At 38.1% G+C, this 27,541-nt stretch overlaps 1 protein-coding gene across 4 annotated transcripts in view; it reads left to right on the top strand.

Annotated features, from left to right (window-relative positions):
- Window positions 1–27,541, top strand: part of LOC114302985 (protein ALWAYS EARLY 3) — a 59,487-nt gene that overhangs the window by 28,262 nt on the left and 3,684 nt on the right. For 2 of the 4 annotated variants that reach the window (XM_082877406.1, XM_082877404.1), the window contains exons 5-18: window positions 1,383–1,460; window positions 5,837–6,011; window positions 9,559–9,824; window positions 9,919–10,288; window positions 12,756–12,833; window positions 15,247–15,518; window positions 15,640–15,696; window positions 16,482–16,808; window positions 16,887–17,065; window positions 17,762–18,044; window positions 18,408–18,650; window positions 19,770–19,931; window positions 21,749–21,892; window positions 21,998–22,216. In XM_082877406.1, the coding sequence (XP_082733532.1) occupies window positions 1,383–1,460; window positions 5,837–6,011; window positions 9,559–9,824; window positions 9,919–10,288; window positions 12,756–12,833; window positions 15,247–15,518; window positions 15,640–15,696; window positions 16,482–16,808; window positions 16,887–17,065; window positions 17,762–18,044; window positions 18,408–18,650; window positions 19,770–19,931; window positions 21,749–21,892; window positions 21,998–22,216 (2,853 nt within the window). The remainder of the gene's footprint in view (window positions 1–1,382; window positions 1,461–5,836; window positions 6,012–9,558; window positions 9,825–9,918; window positions 10,289–12,755; window positions 12,834–15,246; window positions 15,519–15,639; window positions 15,697–16,481; window positions 16,809–16,886; window positions 17,066–17,761; window positions 18,045–18,407; window positions 18,651–19,769; window positions 19,932–21,748; window positions 21,893–21,997; window positions 22,217–27,541) is intronic. The other 2 variants (XM_082877408.1, XM_082877407.1) reach the window with 1 other exon arrangement.

The following is a 27,541-nucleotide window of genomic DNA, read 5'->3' as shown; positions in this document are numbered from 1 at the left end:
GGACGGGAAGAAGAGGCCATGTTGCTGAGTGTTTCAGAGACGGGTTGGTTACAGAGTATTGTAGAGTTTCTCTCTCAGCAAAGGAAGAGTTTTTTCAGAGGATTTTCAGAAGTTTTTTGTCTGCCTCAGCCTCAGCATCAACCTTGGTTAAATAGCCGAGGCAGCCACGCGTATCGCGCGCCACTTGACGCCAGACGACAAACGGGCGCGCTAGCCAAGGCACTCACGTGCCTCGCCATCATATCTGGCACGCCTTTTTATGGATTGGGCACGCCTTTTGATGGCACGCCTTTTGAAAGATTGGGCACACCTTTTGAGGGTGCGACTTTTTAAGGGTCCGACAAGACTCTGTAAACTGTCCCGACATTGATTCCGGTTAGCTCCTTCATGGGTCCGACAAGACTCTGTAAACTGTCCCGACATTGATTCCGGTTAGCTCCTTTATGGGTCCGACAAGACTCTGTAAACTGTCCCGACATTGATTCCGGTTAGTTTCTACAAGGGTCCAGCAAGACTCTGTAAACTGTCACAACAACTGTCACAACATTGTCTGCTACAACGGTCCGACATGACCCCATAAACTGTCTTCTACATCGGTCTGACACCGCCATCCAGTGTCCTCTACACCGTTATGACACCACCATACAGTGTCCTCTACAACGTTATGACACCCCCATACAGTGTCCTCTACAACGTTATGACACCTCCATCTAGTGTCTTCACCAATGGTCTGACACGACCATACAGTGTCTCCTATCCTCTTTTATTTTTATGTATTTTCTTGTTTTGTTACTCTCTCCAAACTCAAGTTGGTTCGTATCTATCCTCCTTGAGTTTGAGGGGGCTGTAAGTGTGGTAGGTAGAGTTGAGTGTGTTAGGTGAGAGTTGAGTGTGGTAGGTAGATGTAAGTGTGTTAGGTGAGAGTTGAGTGTGGTAGGTGAATATGTTTTTCTCTTCTATATATAGGAGAGTCATTGTATACAAATAAAGAAATCAATATATCAATTAATAATACATCAATCTTTACAGAATCTATCAAAAAAAAAATAAAAATAAAGATTTTGTGGTATGAATTTTATTTTTTTTAATTGTTCCAACATGCACTTTCTATTGTTTTATTTTCTTCACCAAAAAACCTGGGATATGCTTTCCCACCACCACTGTTGTTATGGTTATGGTTTTGATTATTGCATATCTTGTTTCATGGAAAAAAAGTTTTATTACCAATTCGAAATTGTATTAGGGTACTAGCAATATGAGAACCCGGATTGATGGTTAGAAATCAAGATTTTGAGCATGACATGGTATAGTGAATGAGAGTAGGTATCTAGTGTTGCATGGCTTTGGTTTAGAAGTGTGTCATGTTACTGTTGTATTTTCAGGCTTACTTATCTCTTCCGGAGGGGACTGCTTCTGTGGTTGGCTTAATTGCAATGATGACTGATCACTACTGCAATCTGGTGAGATTTTAGTTTAATAACAATTAATGGACTGAATATTTCTGTACAATTGTTGTTGTTGTTGTTATTATTATTATGATGATGATGATTAATCCTTGTGGGATATTAATGAAAAAAGATTGTTTTATATGTATGTGCAAAAAATTGGTTTCTTCTATTCCTTATGATTTCTGCATAGAGAAAGGAATGAACATCTTTTGTGATGAAAAATATTAGAATCAACAGTAGGTGGATAAGAAACTGAGTGAACTGTAATGGCATTGGCTATGCTTTTTTCCCTCTTCTGGTAGTATCCTGCTATGATACGTAACTATGGATGTTTTGGGTATGTGTTGAAGTCACTTGTGTTTGCATTTTATGGTTGTTCAAATAATTTTAAAAGTCTCTCTTATATACCTAAGTGATGCACATTATCTGAGTGCTTATGCGTTTTTGTCAAAAACTTATCATGTGGATATTAGGTTCATTATTTTTCCATATTTCTGTGATTACTCTTTAAATGCATATATATTACTAATTGTGGACAAGTTTGTGTCTAAAAGAATGAACTTCCAAAGAAAACCATCCACTGCTCTGTGTCATGGGCTGACACTTTCTACATAGGGATGTGTGGCGCTTGTCTTGGATGGCTCCAAGCAAGTCTGCCAAAGGTTAGCTTTCAAAGAGCACACAGTTAAGCAACAAATAAAGGCACACGGTAATGCAAAAGTACAGGCACAATAATGGAGCAAGAGGCACACTTGAAGTGTCGGACTGGCCGATACATATCTACGGACAAAGTAACTGCTTAGAAGTGTACATATTCTTAGAGGATGATGTTAAAACTCTTGTATTATTGATTGATGTAAGTTGTTGTTATTCTGTTTACAATGATTCATATATAGAAGAGAAGAAGGTAGTAGGTGAAGGGGTAGTGGAGGTGGTAGGTGGAGTGAGTGTTAGTGGAGGTGGTAGGTGGAGTGGGTTATGGTAAATTCTAACAGCCCCCCGCAAACTCAAGGAGGATAGAAACTAACCAACTTGAGTTTGAAGAGAGGAACAAAACAAGAAAATACATAACAATAAAAAAAAGATAAGAGACACTGTATGGTCGTGTCAGACCGTTGGTGAAGACATTGGATGGTGGTGTCATAACCTTGTAGAGGACACTGTATGGGGGTGTCATAACCATGTAGAGGACACTGTATGGTGGTGTCATAACGGTGTAGAGGACACTGGATGGCGGTGTCAGACCGATGTAGAAGACAGTTTATGGGGTCATGTCGGACCGTTGTAGCAGACACTGTGTGGTCGTGACAGACCGATGTAGAAGACAGTTGATGGGGTCATGTCGGACCGTTGTAACAGATACTGTTGTGACAGTTGTTGTGACAGTTTACGGAGTCTTGCTGGACCCTTGTAGAAACTAACCGGAATCAATGTCGGGACAGTTTACAGAGTCTTGTCGGACCCATAAAGGAGCTAACCGGAATCAATGTCGGGACAGTTTACAGAGTCTTGTCGGACCCATGAAGGAGCTAACCGGAATCAATGTCGGGACAGTTTACAGAGTCTTGTCGGACCCTTAAAAAGTCGCACCCTCAAAAGGTGTGCCCAATCTTTCAAAAGGCGTGCCATCAAAAGGCGTGCCCAATCCATAAAAAGGCGTGCCATCAAAAGGCGTGCCGGACATGATGGCGAGGCACGTGGGCGCCTTGGCTTGCGCGCCCGTTTTGTCGTCTGGTGGCAAGAGGCGCGCGATGCGCGTGGCTGCCTCGGCTATTTAACCAAGACGAAGGCTGAGGCAAAAAACCAGTTTGAAACCTCTGAAGTTTGGCAGTCTGAAACACTCTGTAAACCCTGCTCTGAAACACTTAGCAACCCAAAAACATGGCCTCTTCTTCCCGTCCAGCTGCCCAGAACCTGCTCACACTCTTTCCAGAACTGAACGAGCCCACAAGAGAAATAACTGGTGCGGTGGCTAGTGAACCTCAACCAAACACCTCTGGTTTTGCTCCATTGAACTTTCCGATGCGGTCGGTGGAGCAAAAAATGGCAGTGCAGTCAGATGTGGAGGCCAATCAGTATACTTTGAAGGCATGTGTGGAAAGCATGACGACGGTCACAAATTTGTCGAACCGGCTGCAGAGTAGAACAAATGAGGTGCAGCAGTTAAACTCCCAGCTGGCTCTGCTCCAACGCATGTATAAGGATGCGCGAGCAGAGATAAGCGTGCTAAGGGCAGAAAACAAGGAGCTGAAGCGGAAGGCCACCGTGATGTTCCGATTTGGAGGGCCACCATATGCTGCAGGGGAGGAGCAGGGTGTAGTGATCATGCCCAGTGGAGTGGGAAACACGGAGGCAACACCGGCAAGGGCCGTCCAGGACGGAGGCAAGAAGAAGAGACCGGCGGCAGAGTAGAGAAGAAAAATCGCACTGTGGGTGTGGTTGTGTGTTTGTATTTGTTGTTTTTGTTGTGGTGGTGATTTTTTTTTTTTTTTGGGTGTAAAATTGTGATCGGGGTGATCCCGTCATAATAAAAATGATAAGTTTGTGGAATGAAAACTGAGATGGTTGTGAAATATATATATATATATATATATTTTTTTTTTATACAAAAGATAAAAAAAATAAAAAAAATAAAATAAAATAAAATAAAATAAAAGTAGGGATAGGGGCGGTGGATGAAAACAGGTGAGAGGCATGATGTTTAAATAAAATAAAGGAAAGGAAATGAGGGGGACAAAAGTTGGTGGATGGAAATAGTAAAAGAAAAAGAAAGGAAAGAGAGATATGGGCAAATCAATTTGTGTTTCGGGTGCCGTTCAAAAGATGGAATAAAAAAAAGAAAAAGAAAGTTGAATGGGTGATATTATATTAAGAAGTTGGGTCCATGGAGAGAGACTGCCTGAAACAACAGTCTTTTGTGATGATGAATAGATTCCATCGTTTGAAGGGACCAAAGGAAACAAGGGCATCTCTTCAAATTTCCCGAGCTCAGCTGGCTAAGATCTGAATCTCGTGCGGGGGATTGGGATCCTGGTAGACCAAGGCTTAACTCAGTAGCCTTCAGATTCAGATTACTCTTGGTATCCTCCGACCCCAACCCAAATCAGCGAATCAGCCATGTGGGTTTTTTTTTTTTTTTTTTTTTTTTTTTTTTTTTTTTTTTTTTTTACAGAACCTCGATACAGCCGAGTCCATGGCAAGAGACGAGCGACGTCGTGTTGTTGGCGGAGAAAGCGTCGCTTGAGGTAGGTCTCGAGGATCTCCATGACAGAGACGAAGCGCTTCATCTCGGCGAGACGGAGGCTGAAGAGACGAGCGACGTCGTGTTGTTGGCGGAGAAAGCGTCGCTTGAGGTAGGTCTCGAGGATCTCCATGACAGAGACGAAGCGCTTCATCTCGGCGAGACGGCGGCTGAGATCGGCCTCTCGGGCCCTGGCTCGCTCCAGACGCGCCTCCGTGTCGGCCAAGCGGAGCCTCAGGTCTTCCACCACGGCGGCGTCGGTAGGCGGAGGACGAGTCCAGGAGGTGGGTAAGCATGAGTGTGTCCTATGATTTGTTTGGAAATGAAACCGGGTCCTGGAAACCGCCCGTGACTGAGAGGGATGGGTTCTGGGAGCAGGCTGACCCGTCTCCTGTCGGGTCGGGTCAATTGTCCGGGTTGGGGTTTCCTTCCGGTCTAACGGCAGACGTGACGGTGCGGACGTGACGGTGTGTAGGGGTCCGGCGGGCGGCCAAGGCGAGACTGCCGCCCGCCAGTGAAGCAGAATGATTAGGTTGTTAACCTCGCTCTGATACCATGTTAAAACTCTTGTATTATTGATTGATGTAAGTTGTTGTTATTCTGTTTACAATGATTCATATATAGAAGAGAAGAAGGTAGTAGGTGAAGGGGTAGTGGAGGTGGTAGGTGGAGTGAGTGTTAGTGGAGGTGGTAGGTGGAGTGGGTTATGGTAAATTCTAACAGATGACCAATTGCAGTTTTATTTAACATATAGAGAAGAACAATGGGTATTGATTAGAAGCTGGTATGGGGTAAAGTTGAAGCTGGATAGGTTTTTCCAAAATGCCTTTTTTTTTTTTTTGGGGGGGGGGGGGGGGGGTCTTATTATTAATGATTGTCAAGAAACCTGTTTACTGAGAAACCCTTTATCTTCGTTACAAAGATTAGATACCATTGTTAATGAGTAAATGACTACAATATTTTGCCGTGATTGGTGGTCTTATATCTGTCTTGTTTGAATTTGGAAATATATGTTCTCTTATCATGGATGAACTAGCTTTAAGTTATTGCCAATTGCATCTCCGTAATTTATTATGTACTTAAACAGTGTGAGACTGATTGAGATGGCTCATGTATATTCCCAAGTAATTGTTATCTGGCCTGGCAGGAAGGAAGTGACAGTGACCAAGAAAGCAATGATGCTACAGTGACATCCAGAAAACCTCAAAAGCGTGCTCGAGGTAACACTTCTAAAGGATCTGATGGGCGCTTTCTTTCGCGTTCCCAGCCGGTTGCATCAAGTTCTGGTTGTCTGTCATTGTTGAAGAAGAGGCGCTCTGGTGGTATGATCTTGTGCTTAGAAATAGCTTAGAGATCCATGTATATCCTTCTCTCTCTGTCTCATGTTCCTGCAAGTGCATGAGCGCTTGTTTAAACTCTGATGGGGGCATTTTAGTGAAGGAGCTCATGGATCAATTTACTGCTTTTTGTTTGGTGTTAGAGTGCTTGTATTGTAGCTGGGCTACTTCTTTTTGATGTGTGGCTATTGATTTGTTAAAATGGATCTAAGAGTTTTCATTAAAGCTTTGACACCTGATGGAAGCATGAGAAGCAGATTCTTTTTTGATAAATAATTAATCGAACTTCATTAAAAAAGCATCAAGATGATGCAAAGAATACGGAAAACCCCAAATGGGAAAACCAACTCCTAACCAATAACATCATCCAAAAAATCCAAAAAAGCAAACATATCCGGCTCAAATTTCCTCTCTAACCAACTATGCAAAACTATAAGGAGACGACTCTCAAGCCAAGAAACACTATGAAGAACATCCTGAAACGTCCATCTATTACGCTCCAATCACACTAACGACATTAAGCACAATGGTGCCAAAGTCCACACACGATGCCGTCGATGACCAACTCGAGCCCTGCCCCGCGCCAACTCCACATGCCCAACACCCCCCGCAATTGAACCCAAATAATCCCCAAAAGAGAACAAATAAATCTCCACAAACGGAAAGCCATAGGACAATGCAAAAACAGATGATCCATAGATTCTGCTTTTTCACAACACTTACAACACCAATTCACTAGAATATGACCACATCGCATCAAATTATCAATTACAATCCAAGGCCGCCGTCCTTATAAAAAAAGTCACCCTTGAAGGAACCCCCGGAACTCAAATACTCCTCCAAGGAAAATCCCTTTGCACTTTCCCCACCATACTCCACTAGAACAACGAGACAAAAAAACGCCCCTTAGACTCCACAGCATTCCACACCAATACATCCTCCCCCACCCTAGTCACACCTAACCCATATAAGTAACCCCATAACTCCACCAATTGATTAACCTCCTAATCCTGAACCTGCCGTTGTAACTGAATATTCCAAACCATCACATCTTCACCCTCTAAATAAGATGCCACCATAGCCTCCGATCTATCGCAATACTGAAAATCAAAGGAAAATGATTCCTTAACAAAGTGTCGCCACACTAGCTGTCCTTCCAGAAATGCACCCTCATCACATCACCCACCCAGAACCCCACCCTATCCCATTCTCCCCAACCAAATTCCTTTCCATAATCCGCAACCATGAGAACAAGTCACATCCTCTGACCCTTATCCCCCCTAACTAGCCTATACTTACCAGCCACCACCTTCCGCCACATCTGCTCCGGCTCCGAAGCAAAATGCCACAACCATTTACCCAACAAAGCTTTGTTAAAAGTCACCAAACTCCAAGCCCCCACCCCCCCTGCCACTATAGATTGACAAATCCACCCCCTATCCACCAAATGATAGTTAAAATCCTCCCCCCCACTACCCCACAGGAAATCTCTTTGAAGCTTTTCAATCCACCGCGCCACAGACACTAGAATAACATGCAAAGACATGAAGTACATCAGAATGTTACTCAACACACTCTTGATCGAAGTCAGCCATCCCCCTTTTGAAAGATACTGCCTCTTCCAACCTGCTAGCCGATGTTGAATCCGCTCCACAATCCCTTCCTATACCACTTTTGCCTTAAACGTTGCTCCCAACGGTAAATCCAAATAAGTCACTGGCAAAGCCGACATTGCTGCTAACACTGGCAGTCTCTTCACCTTTCCTACTGAGATTAGCTCAGATTTCCTTGAATTCACTTGAAGGCCCGAACATGCCTCAAAACACAACAAAACACATCTCAAGTATCCCACTTGCTCCGCCACTGCCCCACAAAAGATTAGAGCATCATCTGCTTACAACAAATGTGAAACACACATAGATGCTTCTGTGAAAGTGCCCACCATAAAACCTTCCAGCAAATCTAAATGAACTGCTCTTTCCAACAATCTACTCAATGTTTTCATCACTAAAATGAACAATAAATGCGACAAAGGATCTCCCTGACGAAGACCTCAGTGTGTCAAAAAGAACCCCGCTGGGGTGCTATGAACCAAAACCTATGAAGCACGGGTACGAGTACGAGTACTGGTACTGGTACTGGTACTGTACGGGTACGTTGATACAGTCAAATTCAAAAAAAGTAGGGTGTGGGTATGGTTTGGTACACTTGTAAAAAAATATTTATTTTTAATTTAGAGTAATGTAAAAATTAATTAAATGATTTAATTTGTTAAGATCCAACCTATAATTAATTTAATGCCAAAAGTAAATGTATAAATCAAAATTAAATGTCAATATATTAAATAACTTACAAATCATAATTTAATTTTAAATCATACTAAGTATAAAATTAAAAATAAAAAAGAAGTATAGTGAAAGGAGTTTTATCTCTGTAGTAGAAGAAAATATTGTTTCAATTGAGGTACGGTACGGCTTAGATATACACCAGGTACGTCTGGGTATGTCAAAAATTAAGAAGAAAAATTTGGGTACGTGTTTCGTGTACCCGGTACATTATACGCCGGTAAGTACCCGGTATGGGTATATTATATGTTTCGAAGTACCCATACATCATAGACCAAAACCGACATCCTCACAATAAAAATACAAAATTGACACCACATATCCCTAAAACCCATGCGATTCAAAACATACAATAAAAACTCCCATCGAACATTGTCACTAGGCCTTTTCTATATCCAACTTGCAAATCAAACCGGGCCGCCCCTGTTGAATCTGAAAATCCACACACTCATTAGACGCCATGACTGCATCTAAAATTTGCCGAACCCCCACAAATGCATTTTGAGACTCAGACACAACCGCCTGCAAGACCCCTCAAAGTCTAATTGCCAACACCTTTGCTAGCAATTTATACACGCTCCCAAGCAAACTAATTGGCCTAAAGTCCTGGATGTCCTTGGCCCTCCCTTTCTTAGAAATCAGAGCCAAAAAAGTCGCATTGAAACTTCTCTCAAAATGCCCAGACACACAAAAAGCCTCCAAAACCGCCATCACATCTACCTTAACCACACTCTAACAATGCTGAAAGAATGCCATAGTAAAGCCATTTGAACCTGGAGCCTTGCCCTACTCATCATCCGCAAGGCCCTAAACACCTCCTCTTCAGTAAAAGCTCGCTCCACAGCCACCCTATCCGCATTTGAAATCACATCAAAATGAACCCCTTCCAGCGCTGGCCGCCACTCACCTTCTTGCATTCGAAACAAATTCTGATAAAAACCCACAATCCCCCCCTTAATCTCCTCTTCCGTGCTCAAATCTTGACCATCCACCCGCATCCTACTAATATGGTTCCTATTGGTGTCTTTTTTTAATCTATTTGTTTGAACTCTGAACTAAAATGATATGAGGCTTAATTATGGCAAGGTTGCCTCGAATTCTTCCGCATTCCCCCTGTTTTACTGAACTATGAACTAAAGTGATATGAGGCTTTTAACTATGGCAATGTTCTTTGGATTTTGCTACAGGAACTCGACCTCGTGCTGTGGGGAAAAGGACACCACGCTTCCCTATTTCCTATTCTTACGAGAAAATTAACGGGGAAAAGTTTTTCTCTCCAACTAGGCGAGGCTTGAAACTAAAGGTGGATGCTAACGATGATGATGTTGCTCATGAGGTAGCATTAGCACTGGCAGAGGCTTCACAGAGAGGTGGTTCTCCCCAAGTTTCTCAAACACCAAACAGAAGAACAGATACTGTTATGTTGTCACCGATTTGGAGTGGTGAAAGGATGGTAATATTCAATCATTATTTAAAGGATTTTGTAGCTTTCTCTAATATGCCCTTAAGAAATAATTTAATCGATTGTAAACTGCCTTTGGATATAGCGTGCTGAATTAGAATTGACCAGTGCCAAGCTCGGCAGTGAAAGGGATGAAGATGGTTTTGAAGGAAGCTTAGGAAGCATGGAAGCTGACAATGGAGATTTTGCTAGGGAGAGAAATTTTTTGATGAAAACTGAAGTTGTTGGTACTGCAGAAGCTAGAAAGGGAAGAAAGCTTCATGGAAAGAAGTTAGGAGTTGATAATAGTGGTAACCATAATTTAGATGACACTAAGGAAGCCTGTAGTGGGACAGAAGGACAAAATATTAGTTCTGTTAGAGAAAAGCTTGAATTTGAGGTTACAGATGGAAAAGTTGCACGGTCCTCTTCTCAAGTTTCAAGGAAGAAAAGTAAAAAGTTTCTTTTCAAAAAAGGTGTGTGAAAGTTTTTGGTTAAGTTATTAAAATTTTGGTTCTTTTTGTTTTCTTTAATTTTATGGGCTTTTTAGTGGGAATTTTTTTTTTGTTACATTCTTATTTCTTGGATCGAGAACTGTATCAGCTCTTTCACCATTTTCTTCAGGCATAAGCACTTGCTTATCTGAGTTGCTTTATTAGTTATTTCATGAACACAATATATATACGTATTTGTATTATTAGTTTGATGGAATATGGTTGGGTCATTCATAGAAGCATTTGTTTTTCTCTAAAAATATGTTGTCTTTTTTACTCGTTTTATTTTTTTTCTCCATTTATGTTGAAATCAATTTGCTGTTTTTATTCAATCACTGATTAAACATATGAGGTTGAGCACATTTGCTTTGTCTTCTTGAAAATTTATCCCAGCAAGATCAAATTGGTCAATAACTCTATCTTGGTTAGTATCGGAGTTGGTTTGGGATAATTTGCTACATATCCCAACAGATATTTGAGGAAGCAAGTACGATTTCATGTAATGGAATTCTGAAATTCAGTGATCTTAGATGATTCTGAGAAGTTGCATTAATGTATTTTGTCTTTGGTTTCTATCATTGGTTTTTGGGTTAAGTTGGTTGAGAGAAATGTTTGTGGGATTAGGGAGTGTTTTTACATGTTGCAGGATTGATAATGGGAACAATCCTAGTAAGTCCTACTTTTCCCACTAAAGTACCATTCAGTCCTATTAACACTATGTTGACTGAAAGACTAAATGACGTGTTTATATGTCTTCTCATTATCTCATTCACAATTGGTGATTTTCCTTCTGCTTTAGTTTCCATCTGTGGTGGAAATTTTTTTAGTTTAATAACCACTCCAAAAGAGAACAAAAGGGGGAAAAAACTGAGTTGGTGCACAATTATATGGTATGTTGTGGCTGTTGTTTGGTATGATTGAATTGTTACTTATTAGATAGGGAAGTCGACACATAATTGTGGTGCCAATGGAGGAAGCGAAATAAATGCATTTTTCTATGAGAAAGAGTCGGCGATTCAAAAACTTAGAATGAGTCTGTTACACACCTTTTATTTTATTTTTAGAGGAAAGTGTTTTTTTTTTGGTTATCTGAGCTCAACTTTGGCATTGAGCTTTCTTAACTCTACTATTTATTTCTTAGGGTGCCCTCCTTTTTGATTATTTATGTATACACATTTATTTATAAAGAAATTAGTAGTGAAATAATGAAATTCTAGTTACAAATTTTCTAGAAAAAATAGACGAGGTTGTTTTTTTAACTAAATTAATAAATTTTATTATTTGTAATATAGTAATAATAATATTTTTTTCTATGTAAATTCTTAGACTTTATCATTTACACTTATATTTAATGAAATTGAGTTATATGACAATACAAAACAAATTTTGTAGATATATTATTATTTTTTATTTTTTATTTTACACGTTTTTATTTTTTTTATTTTATGTGAATGGCTATATAAATCTTAGTATATTCAATTAATCAATTTGGGTTCTATGTAGATTTCAATTTATGTTTCCAAAGCATTTCCATGCATTTTCAATTTCTTTTTGTCATTTCCAAAGCTAGTGTATGCCCGTGCCTAAAGGCACGGTGTAAATAAAATAAGTGAACAAAAAGGGAAAAATAAAAAAAATAAAGAAATAAGGAGGAAAATAAAAAAAATAAAAAGGGGAGAGAGAGAGAGAGAGAGTGAACAAAAAGGGGAGAAAAGAAGGTGGATGAGTGGGTAGGCGAGAAAGAGAGAATGCATGAGTGAATAAAAAAGGGGGGAAAGGTGGGTGAGTGGGAATTAAAAAAATCTTGACCCTAGGATGAATTTGGGAATTAATCTCAACCCTTGAAACAAAATGTATCTCTAAGATATTTTGACATATTTTCAAAAACCCTCTTGCTTTATTATGTAGATGTTTCCAAATGATTCTGTTTTCATGCTAATCTAAACAACATGCTGAAGTGAAATTTTGATCCTTGTGCAACACTCTTGGGCTACTCAGAAACCTCATTTACTTGGGAAGCATTTTGCTTGAAGTGCTTTTAAGCTCAATCTGAGATTCTGAGTGTAAGATGTTGAGCTTGTATTGCTATATAGGTCTCAAATTAGGGGGTGTGAGATTTCCCCATCTTTTGAAATCTGATCTACCAGTACTTTATCAGATTGGATTGAAAAAGTCTCTTAATTTTTGCTAATTTTGGTTAGAAGGAAAGAGGGTAATGACACTGATGAAGCGCCACACACATGCTTACACGCAAACATAGAGAGGGAGAGAGAGAGAGAGAGAGAGAGAGGGGGGGGGGGGCTTGTGATTTTGATAAATTGCAGCTAGCAAAGACTAATATTTGTGTGCATTACTTCGTGACAATGAAAATTGCATGTTCTTATTGATTGAGTTGGCATTTTAACTGCAAGTATTCATTCTGTTGACTTTGATGCTTCTCATTGTGTAGATGAAGGGTCTGCCTTCGATGCCTTGCAAACCCTGGCTGATTTGTCATTGATGATGCCAACAACAGCAACTGAAAATGGTAAGTCATATTGCATTTTGAAGTTTTAGCTTTTAGAGATTATATAGATGCCACAAGTAGGGCAAATTACATATACCTCCCTTGAGGTTTGGCTAAATTACAGATACCCCCTTGAGGTTTCAGAAATTACATCCCGGCCTCCTAAGGTTTGTATTTTTATAACAATTTGCCCCCTGAGGTTTAAATTTCATAACAAATTACCCCCTAATTTGTTATACAAATATAGCATTTAGGGTGGAATTTGTAATTTCTCAAACCTCAGGGGGTATTTGTAATTTAACCAAACCTCGAGGGGGGTTGTAATTTGCCCTCATTTTTTTTTATTTTTGTGAAAAAAAATCATGTGCTAGAGTCAACACAATCTAACTTGCATATGTTGTTTCAGCATCAGAATACATTCCTTATTAATTTTGCAGCCATTGCTTTGCCCTCTCATCTATCTCCAGCCGTAGTATATTTGGTGTAGTGCCCTTGGTTTGTCTCAAGTTTTTCCATTGTGTTTGAAACTTGAAAGTTATCTTCTTTCCCATATGTGTAATATTTAAAAAATTTTCCACTTAAGAAATGTGAAAACCGATATTTCTGATGATAAACAATCAGATGTGATATGTACATTGTAGTTCATAAACTACTATTTTATGTACTCTGACAGGGTAATGATGGAAATATAAAAATATGGATAGCACCATAATATGGAAGTGAACCCCAAAAGAACCTTCTCTGAAAGAGACAGTTATCAAAGACAAGTTGAACTATTTCAACACTTGCACCTCAAATTCTCATTGCATTTGCACTTCTCTTCTTTTGACATCACTAGCCTCCCCTTTTGAAAAACTTAGCATGTGCCTGCATTTATTCTTTCAGGTTTTTGGCCTGTAACCGCCCTCCTTTTGGACCACATATCATTGCAATTCTACTTTCAAGATTTTTCGATCGTGATTGCCAGTCTGCCACTAGCATCGTGAATATTTTTTTTAGCAACTAACACCAAAGTATTAAACTGTTTCAAGGAATGTCGCCATCTTTGAATAACCACACTGGCAAATAAATTACTCCCTTAGGTTCTTATACCAACCATAGGAATTAACCATTTTTTTTTTTTTTTGCATTAAACTGTGATACCATTCACAGAAAATTTTCTCAAGCTCTAACAAATTGTAGGACCACAATTTACAAAATCAACTCCACACATTAATGGTATGCCATGTTGTGAAGCACCAGACTAAGCCTTAAAAAATTAAGGACTTGAAATATTCATATTGCCCAACTGCCAGTTATGGTCATGAGAAAGCCAATTGAGAACTGTCTTTCATTGTAATAAAAAGTGGCTCTTACAATTCTCTGTTACATAGCTTTACATAAAGCCAATCATGATAGTTACTAACTAAACTAGGAAAGAAGTCACGAATCAGGAGCACTATTAAGTGTAAAGTCCCTAAACTAAAAAATAGCTACTAGAAGAAACTAAATAATATAATAAGGAATCCAGAAAGTTAAGAACACAATTGGATTGCTCTTTTATTGGGAAACCCAATTGGATAGCTTGGCGTACTCATATCTCCAACTTTGAGGATTGATCTTACTACCATAACTTTTGTTAGTTTCTGTTCTCTGAAAAATCCAACTTCAAGGAGTATTTTTTTCTTTTTTGTTTGCAATCTTATTCTTTTTATTCACCTTTTTTAGCTGGAAGTGATCGTGGCTGGCTATCCTGATCAATCATATTATAGTGTTGACATAAAGTTGCTTTTATTTCTTTTTGGCACTAGTGAATGCAAATGATACAACTAGTTCTCTACAAATAGTGGTTCAGCTGGGAATATTGTGGCTTCAAGATAGTAGGTTCAGTTGTTTAAACGTAAAAGATCAGAAGTGCAAAAATTTTGTGACCAGCTGGACAATATTCATCTTTTGAAAATTTTCCTAATTGACAATAAGATTTGGTATGTTGCTATGTCTTAGATACTCATAATTAGACATGAGCGGGGCCTTTCATTTTGTTATTATCTTGAAAGATTTTGTGCAAGCCCCAATATATATCTTTATATTACAACTTCTCATTCGGATTATTACATTGTTTCTTCATGGAATAATTGATTATTTGTCATAACTGAGAGAACCTCTTTGTCTATGTTCATCCGAACCCTCCAATGGGACTAAACTGGGTGTACCTTTTACTAGATTTCATATTTATTACTTTTTAACCTTCTCCTCTATGTGCGCTTGGCATTTGTGTTAATTTGTTCTTGGCATGTCCACAATAATTGGGGAATAACAGATTTCAGTCAAAGTTGCAAGATTTACGGATGCCGTCTTTTTAAGTTTTTTCGTTCGTTGCTGTTACTCAGATTTCATTCTATCCATTCTGGTCATTATAGTCTGAACCCATTGTTTTGATTGTTTTGTGTCTCAGAGTCATCAGTACCAGTCAAAGAAGAAGATGAGGGTCTTGTTGACAAGTATGGGTTCCTGGAAACTGTGCCTACAACCCGTCAAAGGGACAAGCCTAAATCCTCAGGAGTTAAAGTGAAAGGGAAATTGAGATTTGAAGCCACTTCCCTTAAAACATCAAAGCTTGGAAAAGTTTCAGTTTTTAATGTTAGTGCTATTCCTGAAGCAAAGGACGATCCTGAACAGTCTACTACTAAAACTTCAAGAAAGAAACCCAAGTTGTTGGGATCTAAAGTAAGAGAGGATGTTGTTTTTAAATAACACCAGTCATCTTGTATTAATCTATCACTAATGCTGTGGATCTTCATCTGGTTTTTGGAATGGTGCCCTTAATGCTATAGCATTCTGTCTGCAGATTTCAAAAACCGGAACTCATATTGGTAATCAACCAAATGAATCTCAGGAAAATGAGGTTTGTTTACCTCTCTCTTTCTCTCCCATCATGAAAACTTTCTTAGGTGTGCTCTTTCACTGTTTTCATTGAATCAAATCACTTGGTTCTTCTCATTATTAACCTCTAAGAAGCACAGACACTTCTAAGAAGGTGACGTATCCGTGTCGTGTCCGTGTCGGACACCGACACTCTTTGGACACTCTTAGGACACGTGTCCGATACTCTTCAAAACGTGTCTTATTTTTTAAATATTTTTAAAGACCCGGACACTCTTTGGACACTTGGAGGACACATGTCAATTGTTTAAACACATGTGTCTATTGATTATACATATGTAAAACTAATTATAAGTTTGAACAAAACAACTTAAGATATAATAATAAAACAAAAACCATATAAATTTATAGGAAATAGTGCTATATTGCATTTTTTATTATCTTTGAATGATATATTCATATATATAAAATTATATATTTCATGCGTGTCCTCCACGTGTCGTGTCCTGCATTTTTTTAAAATTAACGTGTCGGCGTGTCCGTGTTGTATTCGTGTCGTGTCACGTGTCCGTGTCCATACTTCTTAGATTAACCTTATTGTTGATACCGAAATAACGCCTGACACTGATGGTTGCTCTTTTTTGGCATGATGTATGTCCCTTCTTTATTTGTTCACAAGGAGGAATTAGATAGCAATAATTTATTTTATCCTCTTGCTTCTTGTTTTGTATTGTTTTTTTGGTATGGTATCTCCATTTCCAGTTTATGACATTGATGATAATATATAAGTTCTGCACTTGGTTGTAGATTAGAGATGCAGGAAAGAAGTTAATGAGCAAGGGTAAACGCTCTTCTTATAATAATTCACAGCATAAACAAGGAAAATTGGTTAGACATCCAGAGAATTCTGCTTTAAATAATTATCCTAGAGGGGAAAAGGACGATCCAGCTCCATCAACTGTACAGATTCCCATTGCAAACCAGGTTAACTTACATACCAAAGTTAGGAGCAGGCGTAAGATGGAGCTACAGAAACCACAGAACCTGAGAGATTTAAAGTTCTCTGACAACCTTGTAGATGAACAACATAATTTGCCAATTCCTTCAATTCATGATGGAGCATCCAATCTTAAGGTTTCCATTTGTCTACATTTACATGGATTTCAGTGTCTTTAGTGTTCAAGTATATTATATATTTGATTTTCAATGCAGGAGAAGCTTTCTAATTGCCTATCAAATCATCGGGCAAGGAGATGGTGTGCTTTCGAGTGGTTCTACAGTGCTGTTGATTACCCATGGTTTGCTAAAAGGGAGTTTGTGGAGTACTTGAATCATGTTGGATTGGGCCATGTTCCAAGATTAACTCGTGTTGAATGGGGTGTCATAAGAAGGTATTTATCTTCCTGGTGTTTCCGTTTTGATAGTCTTCAAGCTTTTGCACTTGGCAGCACAAGTTGCCCATCTCTTTGGGCATTGTGCATGTAAGGTCCCACCTCAATGAGGGCACAAACTTTCCAAACTCAGATACCACGTGGCCTTAGAGAAATCCCCACATGACATTGGAAACATATACGATTGTGATGCTTTTGTTGGGGCAAGGTAGCCTACTTAATTTCTATCTTGAACTTGCTCCTAATGTGATTAGAAGTTTTCCAACCCCATCACAATTAGGGAAATTCTGTTGGCACACCACACATTATCTCAGTATGCACCATTTGTACTATTTGGATATCAACTTTTGAGCAAAATACAAATGTTCAGATATCAACTTTCAGAAAAAAATCTATTGTTTGAACAAAAATCATGTTCAATAGTTGATATTTGAACAATTGATTTTTGTTCGGAAGTTGAGACCCGGACATTTGTATTTTATTTAGAAGTTGATATCCACAAATGGTGTGTACTGGGACAGTCTGTGGTGTGCAAATAGAATTGTTCATAACAATGGAACCAGGTGGGTTATGTGATTTAGGGTGAATTACGATTCCTAGTAGTATGCACTTGCATTATGTTAGGCTTACACAGATCCTGGATATTGATAGTGTCTGACACAGAACACTTCATTTTACATTTCTTTGTTAATGCAGTTCCCTTGGCAAACCACGGAGGTTCTCCGAGCAATTTTTGAGGGAAGAAAAGGAGAAGCTTAATCAATACCGTGAATCTGTTAGAACGCACTATACTGAACTTCGCACAGGTACCAGAGAAGGACTTCCGGCAGATCTTGTGAGGCCTTTATCAGTTGGCCAACGTGTTATAGCTATTCATCCAAGAACAAGACAGATTCATGATGGAAATATATTGACGGTTGATCACACCAGGTGCCGTGTTCAGTTTGACCAACCAGAGCTAGGGGTTGAATTTGTCCAGGTAGTGCGTTTTTTATTTATGTCATTTATGGCATCTCATATTCGTTATATATGGTTCAGATTTGTTTTGAATTCTGCATGTATTGATTAGTTCCGTAACAGTGTTGGCAACACTTAAGAAGTGTCAAGTTCTGTACTATAGAAATAAAAGTGTGTTGGAGGGACCCTTTATATGTACCCTTTTGAATTTTATTTTCCTTTTATAGCATCTTAACTTGTTGAGAAAGCAGTAAATTAAAGGTAAAATCATGTTTTATTTTTCAATTTAATCATGGATTTTTTTATGCAGACCATTCTTTTTCTTTCTTCCATTTTGTTTGTTGTTTCCCTTAAGTGGCATGTTCTGACACCTCCATTGTTGCAGGATATTGATTGCATGCCTTTAAAACCGTCAGAGACTATGCCCACATTGTTGGAAAGAAACACAGTGGCCATTGATAAATTCTTTGAGAACTTCAGTGAGCTAAAAATGAATGGGCAGGCCAAGGATCAGAAACCAGCAGGGAATGTGAAATTTTCTCCTGGTGAAAACCTGGAACATCTTGATGTTCCTTCTCACATGTCTCCAGCAACTTATTCATTGAGTAACATGTTAAAGCAGGCTAAGGTTGGTAGTACCTTACTTTAATTGTTGCTTGTATGCATATCCAATAGGACTAAGATTTGGCACCCTTTAACAACACACAAAGTTATATTAGAACCCAATAAATTGAAGGTAATGTCATTTTGCATTTTCACAAGGTAGATTGTGCATGGTGAAGATTCTAATTGTGATTTGGCGAGCATTTGTTCAGCTGTCAAATCCAGATCAGAAGAGCTTCTTGTCTCATCTTTCTCTCTTTTATCTGCACTGGATATGACCTTTGCTGATACTTTCATACATGAAATTTATTTCCGAGTTTTCATCACTTTTGGATGTTTTTCACAGTTTATGTAATTCTTGAAATATTTTGTAAATCTACTTTCAAAGCCTTATCTCAACAATTTAGGACTACATTAATGTTTGTTGGGCTGGGCTTTCCTTCCAATCTATGTAACATCATCGAATGTATCTTTCTTGATAAATGTGTAATAAATTAAAAAATGCCTCAAGGGGCACACCCAAGTATATGCTAAATGTGTAATAAATAGAAAGGTGACAGAAGGGTGCATCCAAGTATGCACAAAAATAAACAGGAATTGAACTGAAATTAGAAAGGCAGTTAAGCAACATAAACATACGTGTACATCAGGCACATCACGAATAAACAGAGTACGAGGAGCTTGAAAAGACAGTCAATTTCTTATTTTGAAATGACATTGTGTTCCTTTTCCTTCATAAACACCAAACTATGAAGAAGGGCTAGAAGGCCACATTACAAATTGATCTCCTTGATGGACTTCTCTTGCCCTTCTGCCTCTCCATATTAACACCTCCAACATTTTCTCACTATCTCATACCCATTCAACCTCTAAGAATGAGAATAAAACACCATAATACAATTTGTGCACTCCTGATTAGATTATTGATTGTGAGGATCTTCTCACAAGCTGCCGTCCAAGCAAAGACAGAAACCTTGGAAGGTACTTTAACTTTCTGAGCAAAATATTCCAGTATACAATGGTCATCTTGTTTTATTATGTGAATCATGTCCTTGTAACTCACTGCTATAGAAGAAATGTACACTTAAAAAACATCTAACTGCATTAAACTGTAAGATTATCTGAAGGAATATTTTTTGGCCAGGGGGTTCCTACAAATTTTAATTCGCAAGCTAAAATTGGATCCAAAGAAACTGCCAACAATCAGGAAGCGGCAAACTCTCAGTCTTCTACTCTGGCACAGATCCAGGCAAAGGAAGCTGATGTGCAAGCTCTTGCTGAGCTGACTCGTGTTCTTGATAAAAAGGTTGTAGCACTTGAAACTATTTTATGCATATTTTAAAGTCGTTTTCTACTTGCAACAATTTTCCTTTCTGCTGAAAACCCAAGATATTTTCATATTCATTTTTGAGGTTTCACATATGCTATCCTTGTTAATTTCCCAACTTCTTGTTGCATTGATACTATATTCTTGTTAACATGGCTGCTTTTGCATTCCGGTAAAGTCACAAATAACTTTACAAACCTCTACGGGATTTGGATCAGTGGTGCCTGCTTTCATTAGCATGATAATATGAACTTGTGTAGAGTTGAGAATCATGTAGATTGGAGTGGGATTGAAAGAAGTGAGGGACGGAAGAGAGTAGAGGTAGAAGTGGAGAATCATCTAGAATTCTTCTCAGGCTAGATTTCAAGCAACTTGCTTTGCCTATATTGAATCCATTGTAATGAGGCTTTCAAATTGATGTATGATTCCAAATCTAAGCTATTTGCATCTACATATATTCCTTTTTAATTCATCAAGCCAAACGCATACCACAGGTTCACAAGATTAATTTATCATGCGAAACAACTTGTACGAAGTTCAAAGAAAAAGGAAATTTATTTCAAAATTTAAGCATATTTAAAAGATTGGTGTTTTAAAAAATTAAATATGTCAGTGTTGTTTCTGATGTTTGGATAATATCATATATATCCATAGACTCTTCATCTTCATTAAATTTGGTTCTAATTAGAAGTTAAACCTCTTAAGGAAAATCATGAAATGGAACCCATTCAAATCTATTTTCTGGCACCCTTCTTCCACATTGTGTAGGTCCTTGAAGGGGTTGTTTGAGAAGGCAAATTTGGAATGTTCTGGTAAACTATTACAGCAAAGTTCCTCTGATAATTCTGATATTAGCAAGCTCAGCTGCTATTTACCTATAAAGCACGGGTACGGGTACGAGTACTGGTACGATATAGGTACGTCGATACGGTAAAATCCAAGAAAGTAGGGTACAACTTGGTACGTTTGTAAAAAAATATTTATTTTTAATTTGGAGTAATGCAAAAATTGATTAAATGGTTTAATTTGTTAAGATCCAACCTACAATTAACATTTAATGCCAAAAGTAAAGGTATAAACCAAAATTAAATATCATTATATTAAATAACTTATGAACCATAGTTGAATTTTAAAATCATGCTAAGTATAAAACTAAAAATAAAAAGGAAGTGTAGTGAAAGGAATTTTATCTCTGTAGAAGAAAATAAAAAGAAGTGTAGTGAAAGGAATTTTATCTCTGTAGAAGAAAATAAAAAGAAGTGTAGTGAAGGAATTTTATCACTGTAGAAGAAAATAAAAAGAAGTGTAGTGAAAGGAATTTTATCTTGGTTTGGTTTGGTTTGGTTTAGTAGAAGAAAATATTGTTTCGATTGAGGTACGATACGGCTTTGGTATATATTAGGTACTTTTAGGTACACCAAAAATTAAGAAGAAAAAATTTGGGTATGTATTTCGTGTACCCAGTACGTATATAGAAATACCATACAAAGTATCATACGCTGGTAAGTATCTAGTACAGGTGTGGCATGTTTGTTGAAGTACCCATGCTTTATAGGTATTTACAATATCAATAGTTGATGGGATTTAAATGCTTTTACCATTTGGTTTGTATTTTGCTGTAATATGTTTCATCAAGTATTTATTTTTAAATGATATAAAAGATTTTAATTCTTTCTAATAAGAAGCTCCATAAAAAACTTATCTAAAATAAAGTCCACTCATAGAAACTTGCCAAATCATCCTATAAAAATTAGTAGTTTCGAAATTGAGTTGATGGGCCGTCTTGGAACTTGTAGGAAGCTGTGGTGTCTGAATTGAGGCACATGAATGATGATGTGTTAGAAAACCAAAGGGATGGTGACAATGATTTAAAGGACTCAGAGCCTTTTAAGAAGCAATATGCTGCTGTACTTGTACAGTTAAATGAAGTAAATGAGCAGGCACGTGGTTTCCATGAACTAATATTCAGTTCTGCTCATTTTTATTTTCAACTAGATAAATTTTCTCATGAAGCGATTGTTAAATTCGATCAACTTAATTGGCAGGTTTCTTCTGCTCTTTGTTGCTTGAGGCAACGCAACACCTACCTAGAAAACTCTCCATTTACATGGTCAAGGTCCAACGCCAATTTAGGGGACTCTGGTGGCTCCTTGAGTTCATTGGATCAGTCTGCAAATCATATGCAGGAATCAGAATCTCATGTCCATGAAATTGTTGAAAGCTCTAGAATAAAAGCTCGAACAGTGGTAGATGCAGCTATGCAGGTACATAGTGTCCTTTTGATTGCACATCTGTAATAACCTTTTTGAGTCATTTGGTATTTGTGTCTCATGATAAAGGTGGAAGGATATACAGTATACCCACAAATAATGAGTAGTTTTATGTTTCTTTATGATTTTCAATCATAAAAATATTTGTTCTGCATATTTTCAATTCATGTATTATCAAATTTTGTTTGTACAAAGGCTTCTAATTCCGTTCTTTGCTAGTAATAAACATTTATTGCTAATTATTCCTGTATGATAGATATATCTGTTCATGTGTATTTTCCTACTCTAATAATTAATATTGTAGAAATTTAATGTATAAAGAGAAATAGAGAAATTGTATTATTGATTGATATATTGATGTTATTTTCTGTCTATTACAAATGGTTCCTTATATAGATGTAGGTGTAGTGGATGGTGATAGTGGTGTAGTGGGTTAGGTTTAGTGGAGTAGGTGAGGTGAGAAATAGAGAAATTGTATTATTGATTGATATATTGATGTTATTTTCTGTCTATTACAAATGGTTCCTTATATAGATGTAGGTGTAGTGGATGGTGATAGTGGTGTAGTGGGTTAGGTTTAGTGGAGTAGGTGAGGTGGTAGTGGTGTAGTGGGTTAGGTTTAGTGGAGTAGGTGAGGTGGTAGTGGTGGTAGGTGATGGTAAATTCTAACAAATATTATAAACGTATTTTCTCAAAAATATTATTTATGAAGTGATAGAATTATTAATTATACATACACAGTGGAACAAAGTTGGTTTCTCATAAATTTATTAATTAATGTTCTTAAATTATATGCTGGAAATTTGTGTTAATGTATATAATAAGATAGTGACATGTATAGAATATGATAGTGGTGTTGGTGGCAGATAGTGGCATGTATATAATATGATAGTGGTAGATAGTGGTAATATATAATATGTAAGTGGCATATAATGGGTTATAACGATGTTTGTAATATCTCCTATATAAGGAGTGTCATTTGGTCTTGTAAGATAAGAAGTTTTGAATATAACAGAAATATATTCCTTCTTCCTCATATTTTCGGAGTTCTTCTTCCTCATATTTTCTAAGTTGGTATCAGAGCAACAAAAAACACAGCAGCACTAAAACCGTCATAGCCATGTCGGAAGTCACGTCCGAAACCACTTCAACCCCTGCCGCTGCCATTCCGGTGAAAACGTCCAACTCTCACTCTGTCCAAATCACCACCATCCGCCTAAATGGTGATAATTTTCTCCGCTGGTCACAATCTGTCCGGATGTATATCCGTGGGCAAGGAAAGATCGGTTACATCACTGGTGACAAGAAGGCTCCTGCTGTTAATGATCCGCTGTTCGACAGTTGGGACGCTGAAAACTCCATGGTTATGACATGGTTGGTCAATTCCATGGAGGAGGATATAAGCTCTAATTACATGTGCTATACTACTGCACAAGAATTGTGGAATAATGTTAGTCAGATTTATTCTAACCTAGGAAATCAATCTCAAGTTTTCGAATTAACTTTGAAGTTGGGAGAGATTCGTCAAGGAGATGATTCCGTCACCAAATATTTCAATTCGTTGAAAAGGTTGTGGCAGGATCTTGACATCTTCAACACATATGAATGGAAATCGGTTGACGACTGCAACCACCACAAGAAAATTGTGGAAGACAGCCGTATTTACAAGTTTCTTGCCGACCTCAACATTGAGTTCGATGAAGTGCGAGGAAGAATTATTGGCAGACCTCCTCTCCCATCCATTGGCGAAGTATTTGCCGAAGTCAGAAGGGAAGAGAGCCGAAGGAGCGTCATGCTTAAGAAAAAAGGTACTGGTGAATCAATTGAAATTTCTGCTTTAATTAGCGATGCTGCGGCCAACAAGGCTGCAAATTACCAACGCAGGTTTGATGATAAGCCACGGGTCTGGTGTGATTTTTGCAACAAGCCTCGCCATACACGCAAAACGTATTGGAAGATCCATGGCAAACTTGTCAACTGGAAAAGCAGCAAACAAGGAGAGAAGAATCGTGGCTTTCCTACCGCTAATGAAGTCGATTCAGGTCCCTTCAACAAAGAGCAGATTGATCAACTTTTAAAGCTGATAAAATCCAACTCCTCATCCGGTACTCCTAGTGTTTTGTTGGCACAAACAGGTAGAAATCCTAAAGCCTTCTCTTGCCTAAACTTCTCTCCGTGGATCATAGATTCCGGTGCCTCCGATCACATGACTAGTTTTTCCCATTTATTTAGTACCTATTTCCCTTGTTCTGGTCATGACAAAATCAGAATAGCCGATGGTAGTTTTTCACCTATTGCAGGAAAATGATTTATTAAACTAACTGAGAAAATTAATCTCAATGCTGTTCTTCACGTCCCCAACTTAGCCTGTAACCTTTTGTCTGTCAGTAAACTATCTAAGGATTCTAATTGTCGTGTTACATTTTTTGAATCCCATTGTGAATTTCAGGACCAGAACTCGGGGATGATGATTGGGCGTGCTAGGATGCTTGAAGGTCTTTACTACTTTGATGAAGTACCTGTTAGTAATAAAAAAGCTCAGAGCTTTAATAGTACTAGTTCAATCTCTGTTCGAGAAAAAATAATGCTATGGCACTATAGGTTAGGACATCTTAGTTTTCTTTATCTGAAACATTTATTTTCAGAATTATTTAAAGGGATTGATTGTTCTTCTTTTCATTGTGAAAGTTGCATTTTTGCAAAATTTCATCGCTCTACTTATTTGCCAAAACCTTACCAGGCTTCCAAACCTTTTTATTTGATTCATAGTGATGTTTGGGGCCCTTCTAAAATCACTACTCTTTCTGGTAAAAGATGGTTTGTTACATTTATTGATGACCATACCCGTTTATGTTGGATTTATTTGATGAATAAAAAATCTGACGTGAAAAATTTATTCACAAATTTTTACAATATGATTGAAAATCAATTTCAAACCAAAATTGGTATTTTACATTCTGATAATGGAACAGAATATTTCAATGAGCAGTTGGGTGAATTTTTGGAAAAAAAGGGGATTTTTCATCAATCTACATGTCGGGATACCCCTCAACAAAATGGCATTGCAGAACGAAAAAATAAACATTTACTTGAAGTAGCACGTGCTATAATGTTTTACATGCATGTTCCTAAATATTTATGGGGTGAAGCAATTTTAACAGCCTCTTATTTGATAAACAGGATGCCTACAAAGGTGTTAACATACAAAACACCTTTTGATTGTCTCAAAACTTTTTTTCCTGACACGAGGTTGTTTTCTGATTTACCCGCCAAAGTTTTTGGATGTACTGCCTATGTTCATGTTCCCAGTCAACTTCGTTCAAAACTTGACCCCCGTGCTATAAAATGTGTTTTTTTGGGTTATTCCTCAAACAAAAAGGGGTATAAGTGTTTCGATCATCAAACCAAGAAATTTCATGTGAGTATGGATGTGTCATTTGTGGAAACAAAATCCTATTTCCCCAACACTTCTCTTCAGGGGGAGACAAGTGGAGTAGAAGACCATTTTTGGGATATTTCTATCCCGCTTCCCAATGTCATTTATCCTACACAAAAACCACATCTGTCTGATAATGATCACTTATGAGAACCAAGTTCTATGGTGCCTAGTCAAGAAGATTCTTGTTTAGGGGGAGAAGTACTACAAAATGATCTAAATTCTGAGTTTCAGGTTTATACTAGGAAGCGATTTTATCTGAGGAATAATGACCCAAATGTCCATCCTAATGACCCGAATGTCCACCCGAGTTCTGGCATCGAAATTTTAGGTAATCCTATTCTTTCTATTTCCGACCTTGATGTTCCTATAGCAATTAGGAAAGGTGTCCGAAATTGCATTAAACATCCTATTGCAAATTACCTCTCCTTTCAAAGACTGTCTAAAAATCATAGAGCTTTCACATCTAGGATTTCACACTTGTTTGTTCCAAGGAATATACAGGAAGCATTGGATGATCCGAATTGGAAATTAGCAGTCATGGAGGAGATGAATGCTTTAAGGAGAAGTGGTACTTGGGAGATAGTTGATCTACCCAAAGACAAGAAAACAGTTGGGTGTAAATGGGTGTTTACGATAAAATGTAACGCAGATGGAAGCGTTGAGAGATACAAGGCGAGACTGGTGGCTAAAGGCTTCACTCAAACTTATGGGATCGACTATCAGGAGACGTTTGCTCCTGTTGCTAAAATAAATTCCATCAGAGTACTGTTATCTCTTGCAGTAAATTCAGATTGGCCTCTACATCAACTTGACATTAAAAATGCATTTCTCAATGGTGATCTTGAAGAGGAGGTGTTCATGAGCCTACCGCCGGGATTTGAGCAGAGACTTGGAAGCGACAGAGTATGCAGATTGAACAAGTCATTATACGGACTCAAACAATCACCAAGAGCGTGGTTTGAACGCTTTGGGAAGGCAGTTATCAGTTGTGGCTTCTCGCAGAGTCAAGCAAATCACACAATATTTTATAAACATTCAAAAGACAGTAAAATTGCAATTTTGATTGTTTATATTGATGACATCATTTTAACTGGTAATGATGAAGCAGAGTTAGCAGCCCTCAAAGAGAAACTCGCAAAAGAATTTCATATTAAGGATCTGGGAGCCCTCAAGTATTTCCTCGGAATGGAATTTGCAAGATCCAAGGAAGGTATATTCGTTAATCAGAGAAAATATGTTCTTGATCTCCTTGGAGAAACAGGTATGCTTGGTTGTAAGATGGTGGAGACTCCGATCGAGCCTAACTTGAAGTTACAAGCTGCTAAGGCTGAAGAAGTCAAAGAGAGGGAACAATATCAGCGACTTGTAGGGAAATTGATTTACTTGTCTCATACGCGGCCTGATATTGCCTTTGCAGTCAGCATAGTAAGTCAGTTCATGCACCCACCAGGGGCAGAGCACTTTGAGGCCGTTTATAAGATCTTAAGATATTTGAAAGGAACTCCAGGGAGAGGCTTACTGTTCAAGAAACATGGACATCTTCAAGTTGAAGTATACACAGATGCAGACTGGGTAGGAAGTGTTACAAATAGGAGATCAACATCCGGATACTGCTCCTTTGTAGGTGGGAACCTAGTTACATGGCGGAGTAAAAAACAGAATGTGGTAGCTAGAAGTAGTGCAGAAGCAGAGTTCAGAGCTATTGCCCATGGAATCTGTGAAGTAATGTGGATTAAAAGAATTCTTGAAGAATTAAAGCTTTCTCACCCGACACCTATGAAGGTCTATTGTGACAACAAAGCAGCTATATCTATAGCTCATAATCCAGTTCTACATGATAGCACAAAACATATAGAAGTGGATAAACATTTCATCAAGGA

The sequence above is a fragment of the Camellia sinensis genome, chromosome 7 (genome assembly GCF_055761805.1).
Source record: "Camellia sinensis isolate YWXY chromosome 7, ASM5576180v1, whole genome shotgun sequence".
Taxonomy (NCBI): domain Eukaryota; kingdom Viridiplantae; phylum Streptophyta; class Magnoliopsida; order Ericales; family Theaceae; genus Camellia; species Camellia sinensis.
This window is presented reverse-complemented; position numbering and strand designations above follow the sequence as displayed.